The sequence below is a fragment of the Aquila chrysaetos genome, chromosome 10 (genome assembly GCF_900496995.4).
Source record: "Aquila chrysaetos chrysaetos chromosome 10, bAquChr1.4, whole genome shotgun sequence".
NCBI lineage: Eukaryota > Metazoa > Chordata > Aves > Accipitriformes > Accipitridae > Aquila > Aquila chrysaetos.
In genome coordinates this window covers 30,362,117-30,389,152 of record NC_044013.1, presented here as the reverse complement: position 1 = coordinate 30,389,152, position 27,036 = coordinate 30,362,117, and the positions used below count along the sequence as shown (strand labels likewise).

Here is a 27,036-nt window from a genome sequence, read left to right as displayed (position 1 = left end):
CCAGCACCCCTCCCCAGGGCACCCACTGGCATCTTGACACGCAGCGTCCTCAGGTGTCGCGGGGCAGGATGGTGCTGGGGCCAGCCAGGACACTTCTGCTTTGGGAGGCTCCCATGAGGGTTGCATCTCCAGGTGGCTGGCAGTGTTGCTCGCGATGTCCCAACCTCGCAGGTGTCTTTGCAGACATCCAATGGCACCCAAAAGTGCTCGGGGGGGCTCTTGCAGGAGGCCCCAGCCCTGCACTTGCAGCCCGAGCCCCAAAGTCCATGCTCTGGTGACTCCCATTGACCTCCAACTGCTGACTGAGGCTTTTTTCCACCCAAAGCATCTCCAAGGACTCAAGTCGTGGAAGCAAAGGTGATGCCCCATCACCGTCTCCTGCTGGGCCCATCTCACCCCATCTCTTCTTGGAGGCCACCGGGGACAGGTGGCTGGACTGTGCCAGAGCTTCCCGGCAGGATCACATGCCCAGAGCAGAGCCCTGCGACCACAGGGATCTGGGTGCGCCCGCCCGCCCGAAATTGCAGGGCAGCTGGTGTTGAAGCCAAGGGGGTGGAGAGGGGAGGAAAGGGGGGGGGGGGGGGGGGGCGGGGGAGGAGGGGGACAAGTGTGTCACTAGAGGAAGGAGGGCAGGGACACTAACCACAAGATTGGTGAGGTGCAAAGATGGCATGCTCAGACCAAAGAAAAGCCTTTCCAAAGGAAGACGAAAGTGAAATAACCCCAATTTTTGCTAAAGCTTTGGAGAGATAGAGCCAGCAGCTAAAAAAAAACCCCCAAAAAACTAAAAAAAACCAAACCAAAACAAAAAAAAACTAAAAGAAAAAAAAAGAAAGAAAGGAAAATAAACCAAAGACAAGGATCCAATCATAAACCAATCCAAGCACACTTCACAAGAAATGTGGCCGGCGGAGCTGCTGCGTGGGGAGCCAAACCCAGGGCAGACTCAAAAGAAGTCGGAAGGTGCCGAGCTCCGGGGAACATGCCCCCGGCACAGAGCGGGGCCGCTGCCGCAGGGCCTTGTTTGGTTTTTTGAGGTGCCCCCGAGAGTTTCGGGGTTTTTTTGATGTTTGTTTGTTTTTTTTTTTTTTAAATAAGCAAAAAAGGAAAAAAGAAAAAAAAGAGGGGAAGAACCCAGCTCTTTCGGTCTGAGGCTGCAGGACTATTACCCCACCTCCACCCTCTCTGCCTGTGCTGGTCCCCCTCCTCCCCACCTCGCTGCCCGCACTCTGCCCGGCAGGGATAAACCTGGCTTTAGCACACCGAGGAAGAGGAGGTCCAGCTCCAACCGTCAGGGCAGTCCTAGCGGGGAGAGGTTCACCATCATGAGCACCTCTGGCTCCTGCCTGGGGCAGAGGCTCTGGGACTAGCTCTGGGTGCACATCTCCTTGGGAAAACCCTGGAGCAGAGCTGGTAGCACCGCATCCCATTTTGGGGATGGGCAGATTGCAACCGGGTTTGGCGGCACAGCCAGTTTTGCGGTGGCTGGTGGGATTCTCCAGGCCAAGACTGATGGAGCTCAGGGGGGGTCTCCTGGCCAACAGGTATGAGAAACCAAAGCTCTTATCTTCGGCCGGAGCTGAGGAGGACTTGGAGCCTGCACCCGGGTCCCCGCGACCTCCCTGAACGTCTCTTGTGCCAAGCCGGCAGGGATGGCCCAAGCCAAGCACTGGGCACAGGCAGCGAGAGAAAAATGCCGCTTTTCGCAGAGCCCTCCTCTCCCTCCTGTGCCCGGCTCTCCCCTCACTCCCCTCAGCTTCGTCCAACCGAACGCCTGGGGACATCCAAGCCTCTGCGTCCGGGGGGGCTCACACTGACTGACGCAGGTGGGACGGCCAAGCTGGTGGCAGAGGCACACGCGGCTTCGAAGTGCCTGCATGTCCCCAGGCAGTGGCACTGTGGTGGGTCACCCCAAGCCAGCTGGGAGGTGGCCCTCCCTGGGACAGAAATGCCCAGGTCCGAGACCCCCGTGCAGCTCGCCCAGCTCCTCCGGTGCCAGAGATGCAGCAGAGCTCCCCTTCTTGGGGGCTGCCCCAGGGAGAGGGACCTGCCTAAAGGGTCTCCGGCGGAGCTAGCGCTGTCTGCCTTCCCTTGCTATTCCCTACTGCCGCTGTGCTCATCACACAGCCCTACCTCGGTGGGCACCTCGCCGCCCTGCTTGGTGCCCTGGGCTCAGCAGCAATCTTGGCCAGCCAGCCACCCCCTGTGCCTCTGGGACACCCTGGAGGTGGGAGTCGTGTCCGAAAGCAGTTCCCTCATGCGAAAGAGCTAGTTCCTTCCCGGCATGCTCTCCTAAAACCTCACCAACCTTCCTACTAAACTGAACAGGGGGGAGCGGTCGTAAAACGGATCCCGGCCATCACACAGCGGGCACTCCGGAAAGATGTCTTCCTCCAGGTCCTCCGCCTCCTCCTCCTCCTCCTCCTCCTCCTCCTCCTCCTCCTCCTCCTGCCCCTGGTGCTGCTCGTCAGCAGGCTCGGTGATGTCGGAGTCGGGGTTCGAGAAGGTAGGGGAGGGGGTGAGATCAGCCATGCGCTCGCTCATGCATGTGTTGAAAAGAGGAGAGCTGTTGCAGCCAGAGATATCTGAACTAAGGTTAGTACAACAAGATAGAAGACAGGTTAACACCAGCTGTTCCAAACAGAGAGAGCAAGAATAGGAATTTTGCTTTTTGGGGGGGGTATGTTTTTTTCTTGGTTGGATTTTGGGGTGGGGTTTTTTTCTGCTTAAACCAAGGGATGTCGGGAAATAAAGACCTGCCCATCCGGTGCGTCTCTAAAGGAAGCCACCAACAGCCGTCGGCTATAAAGGGCAGAAAAAAGAGCGACCCAAGGAACCGGTGCAAACGGTGGGGATTCCCCTGGCTGGCTTTGTGGACAACGCGGGGACAGAGTGGATGGCACGAGGCTTGCCGCCACCCCCACCACCGAAGGGAATCTCTCCACATGCCGTGGCATGGGGGGGATGCCTCCACGGCAGATGCGGTTGGTTGGGTGATGTGGCTCAGCCCCCTGCTCCCCCTGCCCGCCAGGGCAGACCCCTTCTCCAGGGTGGCCCGTCCTCATCGCTGGCACCGCACCCTTCCAACCAGCATGCAGGAAGCGCACGGAGACGCACGGCACATACCGTACAGATGGATGCTTGGACACCAACGCGTGCACATGGACACGTGCCCACCGGGGCAGAGGTCGCGACGCCACGGGCTCTCAGCCTGCGGGACAGCCGCAGCCTCCCACCTCCCACCGGCAGCAAGCCAAGAGCCCGTGCCTCACAGCACTGTGTTAGGGCAGGCAGCAGGAGCATTGCCAGTGGCTTGTGGGTCCTTCGGGGTCCCAGCAGCCAATGCAGAGGACAGCCACCGCAGGCAAGATGGGCCCTGACTGGCACCGGGAGGGCAATGCATGCTCCCATGGTGCAGCCCCAGGGAGATGAACGCCCTGCGCATGGCAGAGCCAGCGTTGCTTCCTCCCACAGGGCTGCCTGCAGGTCCCAGCCGCGCTTAGAAGGAGCCAAAGCGCTCACCTGCCGACCAGCCTGAACCAGGGGAAGCGGTCGTAGAAAGGATCTCCGCCAGTCACCACGTTGTCGCAGTCCTCGATGATGCTAGAAGGCACTTCTGCTGCACGGTCATACATTTCACGCATCAGGTCCAGGCGTTGCCTGCAGGCAGAGGGGGATGAGGCAGGCAGCGGTGAGAAACCAGGCTGAGGCCGGCCAAGCCCTCCCTGCCGCAGGCATCGTTTGCCCACCTCAGCTTCTCCAGGGTCCAGTAATGCGTCGCCCCATTCTTCTGGTCCTGCACCTCTACGGCCACTATGGTCCGGGGGAATGGCCGCTTCTCCCGGTCCTTGGCGGCATCGGGAGGCAGCAGGTCGGGAGGGAGAGGCGAGTACAGTGTGTCTGTGAGGAGCACGAACTGGAACTGGACCTGGAGAGGAACAGAGGGGGACAGTGAGCCACCCTGGAGGACAGCGGGCTCCATGCTGTGTCTTCAGCAATCCCCTCCTCAGCACTTCCCTGGTTGCCCACGCTTGTGGCCTCAGCCGTGGGTGCCACAGCAAGCCAGAGAGGAGCCCCGGGCACCCACCTTCTTCTTCAGCTCCACGCTGATAGCATTGGCTTCCTTGAGGAAGATGGCGTTGCCCCAGAGCAGGTCGCGGAGGGAGGTGAATTGGTACCACTTCCACTTCCTAAAGGCCCAGAGGGCCAGCTCGAACTCCCGCTCTGTCCACTGCACTGTGGGGACATGGAGGGACAGTCACCTCACCGCCAGGAGGGAGGATATCAGCGCAGAGATGCCCAGGGGACCCATGGTCCACTCTTCTTGCTCCCGCAGAGAGCATCAAAACCCAGCCCTCACCTTCATCCTCAGGTTCTTCCTCTTCCTCATTTGCCTCAGGGTAATACCTAGAGTCCATTTGCTTCTGCAAAGCCTCCAATTTGCTCTCATAGTCCTGGGGGAAGCAAGGAGAGGGATGATGCAACCCACAAGGTGTGACCTTCCTCCATGCTGCCACACAGAGCTTCTCCCCCACCCCGCAGGAACCTGGCTTCCTCCCTCCTCTGAATCCGTGTTTATGAGGACAACCCCAGGAACAACAGGTTTGCTCTTATTTTTAGGACACACAGAGCCACCCCATGCAAACATCTGACAGAACTCAGTCATGCCTGGACAGCCTGAGAAGGAGTCAGGTCCTGGCCACCTACCAGCCTCTGCTGCTCAAGAAGGTAATTCGCCTCCTCCCCGCTCCCTCCGGTACTGGTCCTCCAGTTCCTGGAGCCTGGGAGGAACGGGGAAGGAGAGGATGACCAACCTTGGAGGTGGATACCCAACTCCCCATCGCCCCAGCCCCTGTGCCCTCACCGCTGCTCCATCTCCTGCTTCATGTCAATGCCCTGCTTCTCCAGCAGCTCTCTTTGAGCGAAAGCCCAGTCCACAGGCTCAGCGGGGGTCTCAGCACATGGGGTCCGCTCCCGCTCCTGCCGAGCCTGCTCGGGGTGGTTGAAGCGGAAGACGTGGCTCTTCCCCATGATGATCCGGTTTCCTACAGGGATGCACGTGGGGCATGGGGTGAGGGCGTGGGTTTAATGTGGGACAACGTCCAGGCCCCCCATTGGATGGAGGGAGGCAGGTTAGAGCAGTGCTGGTGAGCTGGCTCTGGGGACCCACCTGAGCGCAGGATGCTGGGCTCTGTCACCTTTTTGCCGTTCACGTAGGTGTCAGCACCTTCACAGGGCTCCAGGGTCACTATTACTGCAGAGACAGTGGGAGGGGGAGAGAGGGAGCAAAGGTAAGGTGGAAGCACAGGGATAAACCCCTCATCTCCTGCTCCGCTGCTTCTGCAGCCTTAGAAAGGGAGAGCTGCCCCAGCCAGCACCCCAGGTGTGGAGTGGGGGAACCAGAGTACCCAGCAGCAGCACCCATGCCCTGGGCAACAAATGGGGCTCGGCCAACCTCGTGTTAATCAGAGCAGTCCCAAGGACTAGAAGCAGCTGGAGACTGGATGTGAGAGGAGATCAGAGCCTCCAGCACGCCCAGTCTCGTCTCCCAAAGCCCTTTCACCCCCAGGTTCCTGCTGGTTTGCAGGGTGGGCTCTGCTCTGCGAAAATCATCTACAGTCTGCTCTTCCCTCCCACCCTGATCTCCCTGGCTTGCCTCACCGTGGCAGCTTCCACGTGCCTTGCATGAGCTTCCCTCCCACCTAGGTGAGGGCCGTAGCTCACTCTGGAAGCTTGGAGAGACAACGGCCATGCAGGAGAGCCCCACTACTCTGAGGAGGGCCGGAGCCCCGGCTGGGGGCAGGTGCTGGGGACATGCAGAGGGACTGGGGTCCCCAGGGAGGTGGAGCCCCTCCGGACAAGGAATACCTTCACCACCAGTTTTGGTGTCGCTGCGGAAAAGGCAGTGCTCTTCCTTAATGAAGTGCCCGCTGAGAACGATGTCCTGCCTCTTCTCTGCATCTTCCCGGCCAACCCTGCCGGGGGAAACCCAGCTCAATCCTTCCTCAAAGCAGACCCTCCCTGGGCCTCCCCCCACAACCATCCTTGGGGCTAACAGGAGCAGCCCTTGGTGCATAGCAGGACCAACATCCCTAACAACATTGCCAGGCAAACACATTGTTCCCACATGGCTATGGCACTTTGGGGATGCCCCAGGAACAGTGCCCAGCCTGGGGACAGCTGTCACCCTGCTGCCCACCCAGGCAAGTCAGGCACTGAGATCCGGGCTAGGCTCCCACCGGTCCGCAGGACCTCGCCCTCACCTTGTTATCCCATCCTTGATGTAGTAGAGAAGACACTCGGACATGAGCGGGTCCTCGTTCAGGTTGACCAAGTGGGGCGTCTGGGAGAGACAAACAAGGAGTCACCCTGGTGCGCCCCGTCTACCCAGGTGCTGAGGGATGCTCCTGAGGGAGATGGGAACTCAGCAGCACCTCAGGCTGCCTCCTGCATGGGCTCTCCTGCCCTCCGTAGCTCCAGGACAACATGCCCAGGCACGTACTTTTCAAGGGGACTGCAGAGAACCGAGCAGCTGGGATGAAGATGACCTGCCTCCACACGCCTCTCTGCTTTCCTCCTCAAGGGCTGAGCTCTGGGCACCTTCCGCCAGCTGCCTTTGAAAACTCGTGTTGCAAACAGGCCCAACGTGGAGCTGAACACTTCCAATGGGGAGTCCCTGATATGGCTTAGTGTCTCCTGGGGCAGGACCCTGCTAGCTTGCACTGCGTGTCCATGGGCCCTTGCCTCACCATAGCCCCCAGCTCTGCTATGGACAGTGTAGCTGAGGCAGAGACACATCCCATGCAACAGCTGGTTTAGGGTGAGGGGAACTAAAAGTGCCTGTTTTCCTCCCCTGAAGGTACAAAGACAGATAAAGCACCCAAAAGAGCAGGTCCTAGACCAGAAGTTCAACCAAAAGTAGTGGAAACCTGAAGCCATATCTCCAGGCTGAATTTCACTCCCTGGTGTCCTTCCTAACAGCTCCCTCCCAACACTTTCTTCCCCCAGGTCACAAACCACTTTGTTCTTGATGAGAGGGAATTTTGTCCCCCAGCCACAGACCTCTCCATCTGCAGCTAGCTTGTCTCACCCTATTGCAAGCTGCTGTGATTGCACCTTCAGGCAACAGGCAAAGTCCCAGGAGTATCACCAGGTAAAGTTCTGAGTTTCCCAGAAATAAGGATAGAGACCATCAGAAATGTCTTATCAGCCTGCTAACACATGCAGAGGTTTCCCCCTCACAACAGTGCTACAAGCCCTGGCTGATAGGAGGGACTCACTCCAAATAGTGTAGGAGAGCTGGAGGCCAAGGGGGAAACGCAGGCTCTTCTCCATGGTGGCTAGCAGGAGTAAGTTGCCTGTAACATTTAACCTCAGGCCCCTCTGGGCAGATACGAAGCCCCAGGGTCTGAGACTCCTTCAGCTTGCAGTTTTTCTCCAGATTTGCAAGGCTGGCTAGTAGAAGGCAGATGCTTCACCTTCCACTGAGCTCCTTCGAGACGTAACCCCGCCAGCGATGGCATACAGCAGGACAACGAAGTCCTGCCCTGCTTTGCCCTTAATGAAACGGGGTTTTGTACACTATCGACGCTAACTTTCCTCACCAGCCACTGGAGGAGTCAGAGAAGTTTCCACCCACCAGATAGATGAAGAGCAAGGAGGCATCAAGACCACCACAGCAATGCCCCACCTCCAAGACCAACCTGCTTCGGGGTATAAACCCCCATGGTTTCTACACAAAGATCTGGGGTCCTAACAGGCAGCGACTGAGACAAGAATGAGAAACAAAGACAACGCTGTAGAAATTTGTCCTAAGAGCCATGCCAAGGCATGCAAGGGGAAGGTCCCGAAGCTTTCATCAGCAAGTGTCACCACCTCAGCTGGGGATGCACACATCTACTAAGATGTTTGGCCAAGCCAACCAGCATCAGCTGCCGGGGCAGCTCTCAGAGCATCCCTCGGTGTGGCAGGAGAGCCAAGTGAATGCGCCCTGGTCCTACCAGCACGTGCCTGCACCTTGGCAGCCCAGGCTGCCCTGCGGGCTTCACAGGGTTGGGGCTGTAAACTGGACATCACTACCGCGATGGTTATACAGACAAGCGAGGGGCAGTGATGTGCTGTAACTGGTGCTTGGCAGGGTTTGCTGGGACACTAACTCTGGGGCACAGCCAGTTTTTGCTTAGAAAATACTTTCCAGGATGCTACAAGCAATAAAGAGTATGGAATATTTCTGCACCCACATTTCTGAGTGAGGACTTGCCGGTTTCAGGGGCAGCAATTTCATATACCCCAAAGTATGGATTTTTATAAGCTGATACTGAAGTCCAACACAACGATCATCAGCAAAGCCCCACCTGAATGGGGAGAGCATCCAGGCAATGGTGGCTGGACATTTAGCCATGTATTTCTACCGATGTTTGTACCCAGCAGGGCCAACACTGGGATTTCCCCCATAGATTTCAGAGCCCAGAAAAGGCTAGAGAAATATTTGGGGCCGGCTGGCAGCGACAGGGCAGGTCAGAAGGGAGCTGCAGGGGTACAAACCAGCCCTCGTTTGCCAGGAAGAAGAGAATAAGATGATCCTACCTTTTTAGGAGAGAAAACACCCAAGGTGCCTCCATCCTCCCTCATGGCCACCCCCATTTCAGCCAGCAACGCTTCCCTGAAGGAGCAAGGGAAAGAAGAGCCTGTTAAAGACCCACGAGTCCCTGGAGCCAGCAGTAGACAAACCCAGGACGGGACCTCAGCCCATGGGTTTGCCCAAGCCATAGGGCTTGCTTCAGCTAACTCCGTGCCTCAGGAGGCTTTCTCAGAGCAGACCACGTCCATGCAGGCTAACGTGGTGGGGGCTGGGGTAGGGTACAGCTGCACGGTCAAATTGCCCAGCTGCCCCCAGGACCTGAACTGCTGTAGGCAAAGTGCAGAGGAGGGGAGATGCCTGGGGAACCCCACCCTGTCCCATCGCACCCCAACCCACCCACCTCTCCATCCGGATTGCTTCCGTCCTCCGCAGCTTCTCCTCCCATGTCTCGTTCAGCTCCGCAATGATCTTCTCTGTTTCCTGGCGAGCACGGGGTTAGCAGGAGGTTAGCGTGTCCTACAGGCGGCACACCTGCCCGCTCTGCCAGGCTCTGCCCAGCATGCCACAGCGGGACACTGGTCCCAGTTTCAGGCTGGTTTAAACAAGCAACGGCAGCATTTCACCCACATCTTTCCATCATCGCCATCTTCAAAGAGCAAGGCAGGAAGATCATCCTCTCCATGCCCTTGCTGCCAGCCTGCTCCTGCACCATGCTGAGCCAGGAGCACCCACCCCGAGCCACGAGCGCCCGTCCCGCAGGGCAGGGGCAGCAGTCACCCCATGGGAAGGATGGCAGCACCAGGTGGGCCCTACCATGCCAAACCCTCTCCTGTCTGGCAGTCCACAACATTGGGCAGCTCTGGGTCTGTCTGCTCTGCAAGAGCATGCCTGAGCATCATTTTCCATGAGCATCATCCATAATGGGTTTCCAGAAAATACCGAGCCCCCTCCACAAGCCTCAGTGCAAGAGTGTTGAGCTGAGCCCTCCGTCCTGCCAGGTGCTGGCCTCTTACCTTGAGCCTTTCGATCGCTTCTTCACTGCCTGGAGCAAACATGATGCGCTCGTGGAGGCTGGCGACAGAGGCGGCGCGGCTGGACAAGGCCGACAGGGACGAAGAGGGGCTGATCCCAGCGATGGCATTGGTCACTGTGGAGAGATTGTCATGGCGGTGACTCAGCTCTGCCCCTCTAGCATCATTATTGTTCTCAAAGTCGGACACATCTACGGGTGGGGAAGGAGGGTTGGGCCAGGGAAAGACACATGGACAGGAAGAGAGAGAGAAAGAGAAAGATAGAGAGAAGAAAAGCTGTTGGGAAAAAAAAAAGAGCAGCCGGGTGCATCGAGAAGAAAGCCAGGAATTACAAGGAAAAGGCACAGGCGACAGCACAGCGGTGCAGGCAGCAGCAGGGCAAGGGCACACGCGTCTCTCCCCCAGCCCGGGCAGCCTGCCAGGAGCACTGGGCTGTTTTGGGAAGCAGCTGCTGGAACAGCCCTGGAGTCTTCCTGGGCTCTCGGGGATGCTTTTTTACAACACCAGATCCTGCAGCCATCAGGTCTGGGATCGACCATCCTTGACAAGAGCGTGCCACTGCCCCTGTCATCCTCCCCCATCAACACAGCCCGAGTGGTTTTCCCTGCCCAGCTGCCCCAGATTAGCTGGATCTGAGGGCAGAGAATGAGAAGGGAAGGGGAGGAGAGGCAGTGGCCCTCCACCACAAAGGGGTCAGGGGGATGGAGGAGGAGGAGTAGCTGTGGGATCCCCTCACTAGCAGAGCCCAAGTCCCTGGCCCACTGGAGCAGCACCTTGGCCGGGCAGCCAGAGAGAGAGCAAAGTGAGGGCAAGGTAGCAAAACACCCGTTACAGGCAGCAGCAGTTGCCTGCTGGCACCCCGAGCATCAGCTGCCACCGGACCCCGTGGCAAAGGGACGCAGGTATCAGAAATGCTCCTCCAGCCCTGAGAAGACGCAGGGCCTCGGCGCGCTGTGCCAGAGGAGGGCAGGGCACAGGCTAGCAGGTGCAGCATTAATCACCCATCTCCATCAGCCCACATCCAGGGGACCTGAGCCAGGAGGGGAGGGGCCACGGCCACGTCTCCTCAGGGGGCTCGCCATAGCCCAGGGCAGGATGGGGCGACAGTGCTTATCCGTGGTCAAAACGCTCCTGGCCATCACCACACAGCCCTCCATCAGGAGAGCATTGTGCCAGCCCGCCCAAGCGCTGTGCCGGGCTCCAGTCCCAACAAGCCCCAGTGCCAGCAGAAGCAGCAACAGCAGCAGCAGTAGCGACACGAAACATCATGACAGCATGGAGGAAGGAGTCCCTGTGGGGATTGGGCCCTCGGCATGGCGGAGGACGCTGGTCCCTCCAAGCGCTATCCCAAGCCCAGGCGCTAACTGTGACTCTGCCACCATTCCCTTTGCCAGCTCCCTGAGGACAGCAAGCCCCTCTCCATTAGCTGGGGCTGGCTACGGGAGCCCTTCCCCATGCTGCACAGGTGCCCCTGGGTGCAGCCTATGCCTCCCAAAAGCCATGAAGCAACAGAGAGTACCAGTGATGGGGAATACACACATTTGGATCCTCCCGCAGCAGGATGGGCTAAGAGAGAGAGAGAGGGCAGGGAGTGGGGGTAAGACAGAGAGAACAGAACAAGAGTGGGTTCATCTCAGTAGGATATCCAACAGCACACGGAAGAGAGGCCACGGGTGGGCGCAGCCCCGGGAACATCTTCCTGGCACCATTGCTGGGCACGGGATGCCGAAGATGGGAGGTGGAGGGGGAGAAGGGGAGGTCTGCTGGGTCTAGAGCAGCTCCTCCTCCTTACAGAAGTGGGCTGGGGATTGCAAATGCACACGCAGGGGCTTGCCGGAGGCATCCTAACCACACTTTGGCAGCGTGATGCTGCCATGTGGCCGGCAGAGCAGGATGCAGGGTAGTTGCGGGGACACCGGCCCCGCAGGCCAGGGGGACTCCAGGCCACCCCTGCCTGGAGCCTCTGCCAGAGAGCACCGGGCGGTACCTACTGTCAATGATGTCCCCGAGGCCTTGGGCATAGAGAAGGTCACGTAAGCGTGCCACCTCGTCCTTCAGCTCCCGAATGAGCTTGTTGTTGGGGTCCTCATTGATGACGGCATTGCAGCGGATCTGCTTGGCACGGTCAGCGTACCTAGGGAAGGGCAGAGCCCTGAGCAGCGGCAGGGGGGGGGCAAACCCCCAGCTGCTGGGCAAGTGGGAGTGCCACTAAGCCCCTCCAGCAAGCAATCCTTTGGAAGATCCCAGCACTGGGACATTCCTTTGGCCCCTTGTCTGAGGTTGCAGGGTCCCCCCACAGCACCCCCCCAGCCAGGGTTGCCACAGAGGTGAGGAGAGCACGTGGCAGTGCCTGGGTTTCAGACACCCGCCCTGCCCTCGCCCGCTGTGGGGGGACAAGGGTACTTCTTCCTACCTGAGGGTGCTGAGGGTCTCATCATAGTTGATGTCGGCAGGACTGAGAGCAGCGACCATGGCCGTCCTGGAGTTGCCACCTGCCCAGAGAGATACACCCACATCAGGGAGACGCTGGTCCCCGCGCCAACCATCACCCTCTGCTCGGCAGCCATGCCCGCCGCTGAGCCCACACCTCCAACCCATGTCCTCACCCAGGTTCTCCCGCAGCAGCCAGGTCAGTACTGAGTCCCGGTAGGGGATGAAATCCGTCTTCTTCTTCTTTTTGTTCTGGGGGATGGAGAGAGGAGGGAAGGGCTGTCAGGCTGCCTGCTTTCTTCAAAGGCAAGGTGACAGCTGGTCCCCAGCCATGGGGACTCGGAGGAGGATGGCTCTGCCCGTCTACCGTGACCTCAGGCAGCTCTGCTCAGCTCCACAGGTCCTCCATGTAAAATGCCCTGCCTGGGCCAGGGCAGGTGTTTAATGCTGGGTACTGAGAGCCACAGGGTGAGGAGGGTGAGGAGGATGCTGAGGGCTCTGCCAGCCCCCAGGAGAAGCATGGCATGTGTCTGGGCAGAGCCTCACCTCTAAGCCACCCTGCCACCCACTCGCAACCACCTGTGCTAAAAACCAACCCTCCCTTCACAAGCCCGTCCAGGCTACCTACCTTGTTCGGCCCCGAATCCTGCAAAGAAAGTGAAAAGACTGTTTAAGTGAGCTGCTCCCCTCCTCAGCGCCCACCACAGCTCTCCATCCCCCAAGCAGAGAGCAGCGGGTGCAGGTCCCCAGCGAGACAGCAGCCCAGCTCGTCCCAGTCCCAAGGGCAGCTTGGGATGTATCTGCTCATCCCTCAGAGCTGGGATGCTCCATCCCTCAGAGCTGACCCCATCCCTGCTGAGCTGAGCCCATTCCCACACGGTGCCACTGCTCGTCTGTGCTCCAGCTACCTACCATTTCGGCCAAGGCAGAGATGACTTTCCCCAGTGTGGTCAAGGACTTGTTGATGTTTGCTCCTTCCTGATGGAGAGAGGAAAACCCCAGATGCTCAGGCCCCATTTCGGAGCGGCGCTAAAGTCCAGTGTACCAGGAGGATTGGGAAGTCCCAGCAGGAGACAGGCAAAGAGCAGCTAGTCTTACTGGGTAACCAGCACCTCCCAGGTGGGACTCATGGACTGCAGTGGAACTGGCACTGGGCAGCTTTCAAACAAAACCTCATCAAGGATTTTGGCAGCATAGTGGGCAAGGAACCAGGCAAGGAAAAGAGATGTCACAGCTGGGGACAAGGGGGCAGGACACAGCGTCCCCAGCGGCAGAAGGGGACCCCACGCCAGCTCTCACCTTTAGTCTTGTGCCCTTTGCACCAGTGGAGTCGGCTCGCTCACTCCCTGCCAGGTCCACTAAACTGATTTTGCTGACCTGCAGGCAGAGACAAGTCTGTCAGCCCTGGCAGGCACAACAAACCAGGCCCTGGCACAGAGCCGAAGAGGGAGCAAAGACCTCTTGCAAGGTGACACTGCTCTGAAGGCAGAGGCGGGCTCTGCGGGTTCATCCTTGCCGGGATTTGGCCAGGAGCAGGGCTAACATCCTTGCAGGCAGGGCTGGAGGGCACCAGCTGCCAAATATCCTGTCCAGGGGCCAGTCCCTCGAGGGACTGTGAGCCCAGAGTGTGCCTGGGACTTATCTCCATCCTGTTTCAACCCTCCATGAGGCCACACCATCTCGTCCCAAGTGCTGTCGATAGCACACGAAGCCCTTCCTGGGTCCACGCAGGTTCCCCGAGTCCCCCAGGCTCTGCTCTCACCTTCTCAGTGGTGATGTCCGTCTCAGCGTCGTGCCGCTTCTGCGTGAAGATGATGTTGAACACGGCGTGGGAGCGGCTGCTGGTCTCATTCATGTTGGTGGCAGCCACTGTGCTGCGGGGAGAGGAGGACAGGGAGGTATGACACTCTGCAGGGGACACCAGAGTGGCTGGTGATGAGGCCAGGGCTCATTTCAGGACAGGGTACATGATGGGAAGGAAAGTCTGGAGGACAGGAGAGGACTCTGGGAGGACATGTGCAAAAGTCCAGGCTTTCTCCTGCTGGCTCCAGGGCATTTTGAGAGCAGGAAGGAGGTAAGGTGAAAATAAGTGGGGGGTACCCAATGCTCAGACAGGAGGGGACTGCCACCTCCAGAGCAGCCAAACCGGCAAAGCAAGGAAGTTAAGCAGGACCTTCTGGAGATGCCTGCAAGCTTTCCAAATCCTGGCCATCTCCTGCTCCCCCAACTCACCGGGCCTTGTTCCCAGAGTCCATGAGATCCTGGATGTCGTTGTAGGAGGTCACAGCCAGCTTGGAAAGGTCCTCAACGTACGGGCCCATAAGGGGATGCTCCCTCACCCGCAGGTTCCCCTTGTTCTTGGGGTTCAGGAGGTCCCTCACGCGCTCACAGTATATCTCCATGTAGCTCACCTAGAGCAGAGGGCACAGGCAGGGCTAGCAGCTGGCAGGACATGGACACTCAGTGTATAGGCACAATAAGGTCCTGCTCACCCACCCCACCCCACACCCAGGGACAGGACCCCCCAAAGAGGGGGCTGCACACCGGCATGGCTTGCAGAGCTGGGTGGGAGGCTGGAGCTGGACAGGCAATAGCGTGCCTACCTCCACGGAGTAGGACATGTTGTCATTCGTTGTGTCATTGATGCGGGAGAAGAGGTCCTCGCACAGCTGCGGAGAGAAGAGCCAGGCTGTTCAGCCCCCCACCAGAAGGATGGCCCTGGCCGGGGTGCCCTGGCCACAGGGATTTCTACCTTCTCACCCCAAAAACCAGAGCCCCTGAGTGCTGGGATGGCTCCTGGAGAGCTGGCAGAAGCCCCCCTGCTGATATGGGGAGTTCAGCATCCCCAGAGCACCTGCCCCAGTGCCCTGCTGGACCAGCATGTGGCAGCTCTCAGCAAGCACCGCTGCCACTGGCTTGGCACTTGGACTACTGCTGCTCACAAACACCAGCCTCATGTAGCCAGAGCGTAATTCATCTGGTCTTGGAGGAGTCTGGCATGACTCTCCTTGTCCCCCCGCCCTCCGGCACAGCCACGCTGGCTCACTGCCACGGCAGGGCTGCCATAGACCTCGGCAAAGCCTGGCCCTGCTCCCGCCCTTCTCCTCTCTTCCCTCTCCACTCCAGTTTTCCTTTCGGCATCTCACTAGGACCAGCAGAACAGGCAGCTTTTCACTAGGCAGTACCTGCGGGATGATGCCTTGCTGATCCTTCTCCTGCTTCCCCATCATGGTGTAGGATTTTCCAGCACCCGTCTGCCCGTAGGCAAAGATGCAGACGTTATAGCCTTCGAAGGCGTGTTGCAACATCTCCTCCCCAATGTCCCGGTACACTTGCTTCTGAGATGCATAGTTGATGTCTGCGGGCTGCAGAGAGGAGGGGGACAAGGAGCAATTTGGCAAAGAGGTCCTCCCACCTCTCCCCAGCCCAGCCCAGTGCTCCAGGCAGGCTCAGACCTCCTGCTGCTTACCGTGGTGTGGGACCAGTAGGAATAGTCAAAGCTGAAGCTTTTTGGTGTCTCTTTGGGCTGCTTTGGGTTCAGGATAGCTAGGGGCAAACAGATGGGAACATGAGGCCACCTGGCCACCCGTGGTACTCCCACCACCCACATCCCGCTCATGAGGGCAGAAGGGTGATGGGGTTCAGTCCGAAATGGTCCTGGAAAGTGGGACTGGGACCCTCCAGCTCTGCAGCTGGGTCCAGAGTCCCCAGTCCCCAACAGTCCCAGCTGAGGAGGTGGATGCCACGGCTGGCAGAGCCTGCACCAGCCCAGGGAGCAGGGCAGAGCCTGGCCCAAACATCCCACTGGGCACAGAGCGAGGGAAACGGCTCCTTCCCTTGAGCTCCTTCCTGCTTTGGCACCTGCCCGTGGGAGCCCAGCACCGGCACTGGCATGGGAGGATCACAGCCTCCCTTCACCCCACAGCTGGGGGGCCATGCCCAAAGCCACACGCATCAGTGCTGTGGGGTGGGGGCAGCCACGGCCCCATCGGGGCTCCCCCAGGCCCCCTCCGACTCCTGCCTCTCCTCCCCTGTGCTTTCTTTCAGGTACCCAGCCCCAGCAGGGTGATTAATGCTTCGTGTTACACCACCAGCAGAAACAAGAGCCTGCTTTTTCCCATCCCCTGGTGAAAAGGACGTTGCCATGGAAATTGGAGACTGCATCACTTCCTTTCCTCACTCGCCACTTTTTTCCCCATAGAGCGTTTACGATGTTTTTTTTTCTGAAACAACAGATGCGTCAGAAGAAACCCAAACCGGCAGGGTAATCACGAGATCCAGCCATCAGCCATGTTAGGCGACATTGAAATGACCTTGCGGGCCAGCGCAGCGCAGCTCCCGTGCCCACAGCTGCTCCCTGCCACCACCGGGGACAAGGAGGCCATATAGCACCGAGGCCAATGGAGGTCCCTCAATTGCAGCCCCAACCTGCCCTGCCCCGGGGCCGGCACTTGGCCAGGGCTCGCGCCTGCTCAGGATTCAAGCTGGGACCTTCCCAAGCAGCCCCGGGCATGGCGCAGCCTGCTGCCTGTGGGCTCGAATGTCCTGGTGCGCAGCGTTACAGATACAGATACTTTCTGTTCCCAATTCCTCCTCCATTGCCACCATGGATTCTCTTCTGGGAGGGATCTGCCACTTCTGGCCCGAGACCCATCCATCCCTGCCCACAAAGGCAGCAAGGCAGGCAGGTGGAGGGTGGGAAACGGGGGCAGGATCCAACCCCGACTGCAAAAACTGCAGCACAGTGCTGCTCAGATGTCCCTTGCTGTGGGCAGGAGCCTAGCACCAGCACCAAAGAGGGGCTGGGCGCTGGCTCCCTGCCTGCCTGCCCACTGGAGACAGCATGACTCAGATGCTCCGGATGCCTCCTGCATCCCAGGCAGACTAATTACCAAAGCCAGAGCCGCTCTCTCAGGAGAAAGGGCTGGGAAGTGACATCTCCATAGTAACTGCCCATCCCGCAGCCGCAAATGGGGACTTGGAGGTCCCCACTGAGATCCAGACTGAAACGGCACCACGCCTTTCTGGACAGCGTGGGCAGCCACGGGCCTGCCTGTCCCTGCTGGTGCCTAGTCGGTGTGTTGAGGGCGTGTGAGTGGCCGCTGCAAAGAGAAGCGGGTGCAGAGGCCATGCAAGAAGTCAGGTGGAGCATCTCCAATAGCTCCTGGGGTTCACCTGGCAGCTCTGCCATGCCACCCGGCCCCCCTGCGCTTGACTCGCATCTGCCTCTGCCCTGTGGAGGTGGCCCTTATCAGAGTGAACAGGAGCATCCCCCCCCAAAATGAGTAAAAAATGGGGCAAAAGCAGGAGCGGGCAGGATGGGGCTGCACAAGGCAGCTGTTCTGCATCCCAGTGCCAGCCCACGCCAGGCACGGGGCGGAGGAGCAGCTGGGGACAGCACCGAGCAGCTCTGGGTATCCCAGCTGCAGCTGCCCAGCTGGCCCAGCAGGCCAGAGACTGGAACACAGGGGAGAAGGGAGCACACCGAGAGCAGCAGGTCTCCCGTCCCCGAGCTGAAATGCTTTCCCCATGCCCCTTTCATTCCCATTTATTTGCCTCAGCATGGCTGAATGCTGCTGGTGGGTCTTTTCCTCTCCTGTGATCAGGCACCCCAGGGCTTTTGCAAAGCTGCTGCAAAAGATTCATGCTCTGGCCAAAGGGGATTAAAAAAGGCAGGGGGGAGGGAGGAAGACAGACATACAGACCAGAGGGGAGGAGGAAAACGTCTGGAGATGATCCTCATCTTCACCCTGAAAAGCCAGCAGCATGGCAGAGCATAGCAAGTGGGCAAGCACCGAGCAGGATAAAACCCAAGACCCACAGGAGAGAAAATAATTGCCGTATTTTAAAGCCTGCGGAGGCACAGCTCCGGCCAGAGAATATTAATGGCCTTGCGGGATGAAAGCTGGGGTCCCTTCCTCGCCGTCCTGGCAGGAGCTGCCAGGAGAGGGGCCAGGGGTGTTGGTGCCCTGGCCGGTCCCTGCGGCCGCACAGAGGGCGGGACGCCACGGGAACAAAGTGGCAGTGTTGGCAGGCGGCCGCGCTGCAGTGAGCCAAGGGGGCGGCGGCTCTAAGTTTGGGGGGGAAAAGGACAGCAGAGAAGGGCTCACCCCCTCCGGTCCTGGCCCCCGCTGCCCCCCCCACGGGGCTTAACGCATTAGGCAGAAGAACAACCTGCCCTGCTCCGGTATGTGTGGGGGTCTCTGCAAATAATCCTGGGAAAGGAGAAACTTGCTCTCGCCCCGCCAAACACATTTATTTTTGGCTTCTCTGTGAGGAGCCAGGGGGGCCGAGACAGTCCCACTCTGCAGGGGGTGCAGCCGGCACTACGGGCATCCTCCTGCCTTCACAAGCAGGCACCAGAGCCCCCCCAGCACCTGCCCCCCAGCCCCCTGGCCAAGGGGATTAGCCGATGGTTTGTCCATTCATGGAGAAAAACCTCTCTGTCAGCAAAGGGCTGGCCGGGTCACTGCCCTGCTCCTGCCCACAGCCCTGCCAGCCCTCCCCGGCATGGGCAGGGGGACAAGGGGCCTTCAGCATGGCCAGGGGAGGGGGGTTGCAAACAGCAGAGCTGGGGGCTGCAGGATGGGCATGGGCAGATCGTTCTGAGCAAACACAGCCGTGGCCGAGGTGGGGGATGCCTGATGCTTTTGACCGGGCCTGGGCCTGGGGGAGCAGGTTGCCCCCACCCTTCAGGGCCAGAAGGGACGTTTCTCCTGCCTGCACCCAGGCCCGGGCACAGGTGCAGCTCCTGCTGGGCCATTAAAGTGGGGGGAGCAGCTCCGCACCCCAGGCAGACAGAGCATCCCTGCACAACCGGGAAGGGAGAGACCCCCAGGACACCAGAGACCGGCAGATGCTACCCCATGGACCCCCCATTCCTGCTCCCAGGCCTAGGGTGAGGGAGGGACCCAGCAGGGTCACCCTTGGGTGCCCTCCTCTCCCTCCCACCAGGGTTGTCATGGCAGCCCGGCAGCGTGCATCGCAGGGGCAGCTGGAGCTGGTGTTTCACCCACCGCCATCGGTGATGCAGGAAGCCCGGGGCAGGCAGGCAGGGAGGGAGTTATTTTAGATGCTGCCCCATCTGGAGGCTTCCAGAGCCAAAGAGGAGGGATTCAGCCACCTCTCCCACCCCGTACTTCCCGCAGCCGTTATTTAAAGAGGAGCGAAAGCCGGACAGGCTCCTGACAGGACAGTTGGCCCCAAAGCCCCCATGCTACATCCCCCCTCCCCAAGCACACTGTTCCCTCAGCAAACCCCCTCCCACCCCTCCATCCTGCTGGTGCTGTGGCTCCAAGCCCCGCGGAGGGAGGGATGGGTCGCGGCACACCGCAGTGCACGGTACCCAGCCAGGCAGTGCCGTCAGGAGCTGCTTGCCGGCCGGTGCATGGCTTCCATGCTTGGGCAGGCAACCATGGGCCGGGCATCCTTGGCCCCACATCCATGCAGTAGCGTTTCCAGGCTCTTCTGATTCTTCCTCCCTCATTGCCTCCTGGGGGATGCTGCCCTGTTCAGTACCACCAAAACCCAAGGGCTCGGTGCCACGTAGATCCCACCACTGCCATTTCAACAGCTGGACTGCATTTCCCTGTGGGAAAGGTGACATCACCTTCCCAATTCCCTCCTCCAAATGACACCAGGGGCTACGGGTGTCCACACCAAAGATCCCAGCAGCCCGGTGCTTGCTGCCACGGCCAGACCATGCGTGCTTCTCACCAGGCAGCATGCAAAGCCTTCCCGAGCCCCTCTGCCCCTGACACCGACACTCACTGGTGGTGCTTCCCGACATCTGTATAATGCATTTAGATTCCCGGCTCATCTCCCGTGAGTTGAAGGGCCGGACGCGCACTGCCACCTTCACGGATGCTCCCGCCATTGCGCCGGCTGGAGGTGGGTCCTGCTAGCGGGGAGCAGCTGCTGTCCTGCGAGGAAGGAAGAAAAGGGCATTAGGAAAGCTCGCATCCCAATCCCTATCTTGCAGCCGTGCCGGAAAGATGAATGGAAAGCCTGTGCAACGAAACCTCCCAGGAATGCTGGTTTGCCTCTGCCCAAAAGATGACATTTTGTTTCATCCCTCGATCTGCCCACATTTTGCCTCTTCCACCTCCCCCCCGTATCTCAGGTCAGGACCCCCTGCTCGGTCCCAGAGGACATCCCTGTCCTTACCCCAGGGCAGCACCCAGAGCCTCCATTACCCTGTGGCATCACTTGGTGGGCACCCACAGCAGGGGACAGGGCCATGTAGGCACTGTCAGCATCAGCATGACTCCCGAGGAGTGTTTTTTCCATCCTGGGTTGCCAACGGCACTGAGCAGGTAGCCCCTCACCTGCAAGCAAGCCCACAATTCCCTGCCCATCACCCAAGCCTCCTGCCTCTGCTCCAGCCCCAGCAGAGCAGGGACTCGGCAGCAGGACTGGGTGGAGGGGAGGGGGGAGAAAACGATGGCATTCATGTCGAGAAAGGAGGCGGCTGTTGAACACAACTGCTGGTATTTGCCTCTCATTCAGCTCCTGGCAAAAGCAGATGTGCGGCGTCAGCAGCAGCAGCACCAGCCAGCAAGCCGGTGACGATCACAGTCAGCTGAAGCTCCCAGCTCACAATCATTTTTCGACTCCTTTTGCTAATAAACTATTAATCACAAACTTCACAAGATGAAACAAACTGCTCTCTAACATCTCCCAGAGCAGCCACTCATCTAGCACTGGTGTCCGGGCTTTCTGCAGCCGGTCCCACCTTCTCCGAGCCCCAGTTAAGCCTCACTAGCATTGGCCAGAAAAGAATGCTGAGGTCCTTCCCTTGGCCACTGGGTCCTTCGGGATCAGCCCTGACAAAATCCATTCCTGCCTTCTAACGTCCATCCCCTCTCCTGCCCATCCCCTGCTCCCTGGCTTCTCATGATGAGCTGAAGAGGAGCTCAGCACCCTGCAGCACGGGCAGGCATCAGCTCCTCTGGCATCCCTGCCTGTGAGACTCCTGCAAGGGTGTTTACAAATGCCCTGGGGCTTTTTGAGACTGGTCTTTGCCAGCGGGATGCTCACTCTGGGATGAAGGAGGATGAAGGAGATCAGGAGCAAGCAATGGCACAGCTCTGGTTACACAGACCATGACCCGAAGGAACTGGAGCAGTAAGGATGGGTCCTCAACACGAGATGGGTTTTCCCACAGTAGAAATGAAAAATTTGTGGAAAAGGAGGTAAAAAAAAAGGAAGAAAAAAATAAATCCACCAAAGGGAAAGTGTCCCAAGAGAAGGGGATGGCTTTAAAACTAACTGAGGTTTGACAGCGCTGGTTTCATTTCCAAACGGGGTGGGAGGAAAACCAACATATACTCTGCCCAAAGGCAGGTATATTCATGGCACAGTGGAAAAATTTGCAGCCAAAAAGTATTATAAGCTGGGTGCTCTTTCAAAAATGCTTCACCTGTTTTAAAAGCAAGCTTGCATCCCTGACAGCAGGAGGAGGACAAATCTTCTCCCATTAGAGTTCCAAAGCCCTCCCCTCCCTGCCCTGCTGGGACAGCTCTGGAGCTCCCACTGCGCTCAGCCAGCAATCGCACCCTTAAATCCCACCAGCTCCAGAGTTCAAGTATTTGGTCTCAGGCTTTCTTGAGCACAGATTATTTTAAGTGGGTGTTTAACACCACCATTGAGTCCCTGAGCTGGCAAGCGGACTGCCGTGTACCAACAGGCCTCTGCCTTCCCCAATCTGCTGCTTTCTCAGATGGGGGAGAAAGGAAAAATTAAACAGGACTCCTCGCCAAAGGGAAACAAAAAAGTTGGGTTTCCCATGAAACGATGGGATATATTCCTGGGTGGAAGGGCTGCATCCTCACGAGGCCATCGGCTTGAGCTGCTCCACCCTGTGGCACTGCTGGTGCTCAGGGACGATCGATCCATTGCTGGGCTAAACCCCACGCGGCACCCGACAACTGCCTGCGTCAAGTGCTTCCCTCTCCTCCTCTACAGCCTGGACAGCTCTCTTTCCCCCACTTTGCTGTCTCTCCAGCTCCCAAGGCTACAAAGAGGTGGGTCAGGTCCCCAGGCTTCCGCGCTGCAGCACAGCCCTCAGCAAGACCCACCAGCACCAGCACATCACACCCGGCAGCGACCCCAGCAGCCCTGGGACCAACCACTGTCCACCACGGGCAGCTTCAGACTCTGCCCTTTTTCCCTCCCGCCCCAGCGCCATTCCCATCACAGCCCCCTCCAGCCCTATCACTTCCCACAAAGAAGCTCCAGTTTCTCCTTCGTCCCACTTTTCCGGGCACCTCATCTTGCTGTGTGCCCTCCATCGGTGGCTGCTCGCCCTCCTCTGCTGGGAGGCCCCACTCAGCTCCACACCCGTACCCCCTCAGCCCACCCTCGCCGGCCGTGAGAAGTCCCCTCCTCACCAGCAGAACCTTTCCTCTCTCCCTGCCATCCCAATGCCCACATCCCGGCGTATTCCCAGCAAGCCATCTGGCTCACCTAGCCCAGCGGCACAGGCTTCTCTCCCTGCCGGTATTCCCTGCTGCAAAGCCGCAAGCTCGGCTCCATTTTCTGTCTCCATCCATTTTCTTCAGCTTCCTCAGTCAGCAACACGCCGCTTCCCCCCTGCTCCTCTGCAGCAATCTAGTCCCACCTCTGCCACAGCAGCACAAGGACCTCAGGCAGCACCGCGTCCCCCTGGGGAGCACCGACAGCCCCCTGCCCAGCTCCTTCCCCTGACACTTATTTTCCCGGCTCGGCCACGAGGAGGATTTCAGCCTGCACCCCACGTAACGTGGCAGCACCACCAGCCACGGCCAGCACTGGCATCACTGGCCACAGGCACTCAGCATCCCACAGAGTGAGGGGACGTGCTGCAGCGGGCAGGCTGTGGACAGGCAGGGCAGGGGCAGGCAGCCTCCCCCAGGGCAGGCAGGCAACTCGAGCCCAGCCAGCTCACTCTGCCTGGGGACAGTCGGCCACCACCTGCTTAATCCGCCATCGAGAGAAATTCAATAAGCCGCTATCAGCCGTTCGCTGGGAGTGGGCCAGCACCGTGGTCCCACTCCCCGCTCCCTCCCCACCTCCTCCTGGGGCCACCCCACACACAAGCGAGACGGCAGGGGAGGACAGCAGAGTCCCTGGAGCCATGGTGCCGGGGTGCACGTCCAGACCTGTCCCCCAACTCTGCAGGGCACCCCTTCCCCCCCCTTCCTGCGCAGCCCGCTGCTCTCTGCCCATCCCTACCGGCACACCCATCAGCCCTCAGTGATGAGTGAAAGGCCTACAGAGCGATGATTAACTGGATCAGCTAAGATTAATTGGGCAGAGATTAGCTAACGAGAGCTCTCTTAAGTCTGAGGGCTACTGACTGGCAGCCTCCCTGCCACCACCAAGAGGTGACCAGTGGGACGGGGAGCATTGTCCCCAAGTGCCACCCACAGTGAACTCTTCCCCTAAGGATGCTGCGGGGACATGCCGTGCTGCCCGTCCCCTGGGTGCTGCAGGCCACCGGGGTTTGAGCGATGCTAACGTGGGTCAGCACGGCCAGGATGCCCCGTTCCCTGCGCCCAGCCTGGGGCAGAGGCTGCCTCGCTGGGGCCGCAGGCAGCTCTGGCAGATGAAGAGCTGCCTGCACCTAGGGAAATCCAAGGCGAGTTTCTCCTTTTGTCCGCGTGCATCCCCACGTCACCTTGGCAGCGAGGATGGATGCCCTGTCTGGCTGCGCCTCCCAAGTCACGGTGCTCTCAGCCGCTGACGGGCTTTGTTTTAATGAGCCCTTCCCCTACACCCCTTGTTGGGGTCCCCCAGCTCCATGCGGGACCGCGGGACCCTGCCCTCCCTCTGGGGACAACAGAGACAGTGGCAGACCCTGGGGGCAGCTGGTCCAGATGACGCGGCACCATCAGTGCCTGCCAGCCGAACCCCATGGCTGCTCCCCGCTCGCCTCCTGCTCCGTGCCGGGCAAGGGGCTGTGACGGTGCAGTTTTCCCCAGCACAGCACCTGCAGGTGGGGAAGCAGCTTGGAGGACAGCCCTGGACAGGGGCAGGGGCAGAGGCAGGTGCCCCCCTAGCCCCAGCTGAAATACAGCCCCCTGCTTCCCTGGTGCCATCATGGGCACCCTGCCCTGTGCCCCCTCGCATCCCACCTAGCACAATGGAGGACATGGCTTCGGGGCAGCGTTTGCAGCTCCCTGAGAATTTCAACGTGAATTAAATTTGCAAGTAGCAAATTTAAGGCCGTGGATGAAGCGTTTCGCTTGCCGCTGGCCAGCTCCTTATCCCTGCTGCAAAGGCGAATCATCTCACACTCCATTGCCCGCCCTCTCCATCTTCTCTTCCGCATGCTAAAACCCATAGGGGAGAAAAGCTGCACGGAAAAGGCAGTGAGCTCCAGCGGGTTACCAGCATGGCTGGGCAGAGAGAGGGGTGGGCAGCCGGGGAGATGGGGGGAACACCAGATTCTGATACTCCCCAGGGTTTGGGGGCTGCAGCTCTGGCCACACACAGGGAGGCGGGGGGGTGGCAGCGGCAGCATCTGTGCCAGCGCCGGCTGCCACCTCCCAGACAAAATGGAGGTCAGCAGCAGCGTGTGGGGATGGCAGAGCCCATCATACCCCTGGCCGTACCCGGGGAGGGGGTCTGCTGCCCCCCCCCCCCCATGCCACCGAGGCCACCTGCTGAGGGGCTGCTCCGGGCACCGGGGTGTGGAAGGACAGCCGTGGGGGGGCAGGGGAGATGCTCAGCTGCTTCCTTGTCCTCCCCAAGCCCCACAGCAGAGGCATGGGACCTGAGCAGGCAGGAGACCCCGGTGTGCAGGGGGTCTGCGGGGTCCAAGGGAGGGGACGCTGCCCCATGGGGGAGGAAGAAGAGGAGGATGAAGAGGCAGAGGACGAAGACAATGGGGCAGGTGCAGGGCTGCTCCCTGGGAGCCCGGGTGGCCAAGCGTGGGGCTCTGCACCAGTCCCTCTGCTCAGGGACCACCCCCTTCTCCAGGCAGAAGCCATCGGCGCTGGCCCGCAGTGACATGGCGGCCCTCGCCCAGCTGCCCCCAAGCGCAAGGTCAGCAGCAGCTCGTCCTTGTGGGGCAAGCAAGAGCCTCGGCTTTGCAGCACCTTTGCCAGCTACCCCCCCACACCCCCGGCAAGAGCACCAGCTGGGGTGCCCACTGCTCCCTCCAGCGCCATCGTTGACTCTGAAGCATAATGATGATGGTGCAAGATGGCTCAGCATCATGGTCAGAGCCACCTGCTCTGGAGGGGAGAGTGGGACGGCTCTGGGGTGAAATGGGGTCCGTGTGCCTCCTCCCACGAGCAGCGGGGACAGCATCCTCCCTCTCCCCACCCCAGGCGGGTGCCAGGGCTGCAGAGGCGTCGCCCTGTCCCCGGGAAGGCCCCCCCCGGTGGGATCCTTCTGGAAGGCGGGGCGGCACCCGCCGCCTGCCGCGCTGGGGACTCGCGGGCAGCCCCCGCCCGGCCTCCCTCCCCCGCGCCTCGGGGGGAACCCGCAAAATGGCCGCCGGCCGCAGCCCCCCGCCCCGCCGGGCCCCCGGGAGGGCGCGTCCCGCTTCCCCCCCCGCCACGCCTCGCCCCCGCCGGGGCCGAGAGGGGCGGCACCGCCATCCCAGGACAGCCCTGGACCCCCCCCCTCCACTCGGCCGGCGTCCGGGGACCGCGCCCGCGCTGCCGCAGCCCCACCCGGGCTCGGCGGGGCTGCCCCGTCCCGCACGGTGCCGCCCGCCCCTACCTGTGCCCGTGCCCGTGCCCGTGCCCGTGCCCGTGCCCGGTTCGGCGGGGCGTAGCGCTCAGCCTTGGGCGGGGGGCACCGGCATGAGGCCGAGCCGCTCGGCGCGGTGCGGTGCGATGCGATGCGGTGCCGGTGCCGGTGCGGGTGGTGGCAGCCCCGCCCCTGCGGTCCCCGCCCGCCCCGCCCCGCCCCGCGCGCTGGTTGGCCGCCGCCGCCCGGGAGAAAGCGGGGTGGGGGTGTGAACCGGGAGGGCGCGAGCCGGGGATGGAGCGGTGACGTCAGCACATCCCCCCCCCCCGGTCCGCGCTGCGGAACCGCCGCAAGGGCGCGGGGAGGGGCGGGGCCCCCCGCGTCGCCCGGCAACCGTCGCCCGGCAACCGTCGCCTGCCCCCCGGGCGCGGTACCCCGGCCCCACCGGCACGCCGCCCTGGGGAGAGCTGCCCCCTCCAGGTCTACCCGCCGGTCCCCGGCCCCCTCTCCGGCCCCCAGCCCCCGGCGGCCACGGCTGTCAGCATCCACCTCCGGGACAGAGCTTCTTCACCCACCCGGGCCTGATCAGCCTCCCTCGCCTGCCCCGCAGACCCCGGGAGTGGCACGGCCGGCTCCCTGTCCATCTGCGCCGGGGAATTTAGACCCAGCGCGGAAAGCAGATTATGCCTTCGCCGCCAGCTGTTTCCAGCAGCGCATCCTTCCTCGCCCCTCCATGCCAACGGCGAGGCCACACATCCCCTCCCTGCCCCCAGTCCTTCCTCAAGTCTCCCTGGAGGACAGGCAGCAGGGGGTTCCACCCGCAGAGGGGTCTTCATCCACCCACCCGCCACAGCGGTGGCAGGTCTCCAGCGGGTCCCTCCCGCCAGTGTTTTAGGGACTGAGCATTTTGTCGATGCTGCGAGCATCCGGCAGCAATCCCCTCAGCCAGGGGAGTACATGGCTGGGGCACAGGATGAGGACTTGGCTTGGGACCTCTCGGGACATCAGGACTTCTTGTCCTCACTCTGGTAGATGATGGCCAGGCAGCAGTGCCCAGGCTAACTGTAGTTTCCACCATCCATGTGGTGTTGGCTACAGCAGCTCCCAGCTCCTCTCAGAGCCGACCATCCGGCTGCCCGGGCAGAAGTGCTCTCCCCTGGCACCGTGTCAGCTGCACACACCCGCCCCAAATGCCTTCAGCACCAGCCACCGGTGCCAGCTCTGCCATGGTGGGGCATTTTCCACCCCATAATCGTCATCCCCAGCCCAAAGCTTTGTTCACCGAGTGGCTCCTCTGGCCAGGGACCTGCT

The 27,036-nt window shown here is 60.5% G+C and overlaps 1 protein-coding gene across 1 annotated transcript in view; it reads right to left on the bottom strand.

Annotated features, from left to right (window-relative positions):
• Positions 1–25,936, bottom strand: part of KIF1A (kinesin family member 1A) — a 42,474-nt gene extending 16,538 nt beyond the window's left edge. The window contains 28 exon segments of the mRNA XM_041126812.1: positions 2,309–2,590; positions 3,523–3,660; positions 3,750–3,928; positions 4,088–4,236; positions 4,361–4,454; positions 4,708–4,743; positions 4,745–4,781; positions 4,865–5,045; positions 5,171–5,254; positions 5,869–5,975; positions 6,264–6,343; positions 8,587–8,662; positions 8,982–9,061; positions 9,595–9,803; positions 11,152–11,178; positions 11,604–11,746; positions 12,026–12,104; positions 12,219–12,294; positions 12,671–12,688; positions 12,955–13,020; positions 13,342–13,419; positions 13,805–13,916; positions 14,275–14,453; positions 14,646–14,711; positions 15,228–15,407; positions 15,512–15,588; positions 19,813–19,964; positions 25,756–25,936. Coding sequence (XP_040982746.1) covers positions 2,309–2,590; positions 3,523–3,660; positions 3,750–3,928; positions 4,088–4,236; positions 4,361–4,454; positions 4,708–4,743; positions 4,745–4,781; positions 4,865–5,045; positions 5,171–5,254; positions 5,869–5,975; positions 6,264–6,343; positions 8,587–8,662; positions 8,982–9,061; positions 9,595–9,803; positions 11,152–11,178; positions 11,604–11,746; positions 12,026–12,104; positions 12,219–12,294; positions 12,671–12,688; positions 12,955–13,020; positions 13,342–13,419; positions 13,805–13,916; positions 14,275–14,453; positions 14,646–14,711; positions 15,228–15,407; positions 15,512–15,588; positions 19,813–19,918 — 2,939 coding nt within the window. The 5' untranslated portion in view covers positions 19,919–19,964; positions 25,756–25,936.
• Between the last annotated feature and the right edge of the window lie 1,100 nt (positions 25,937–27,036).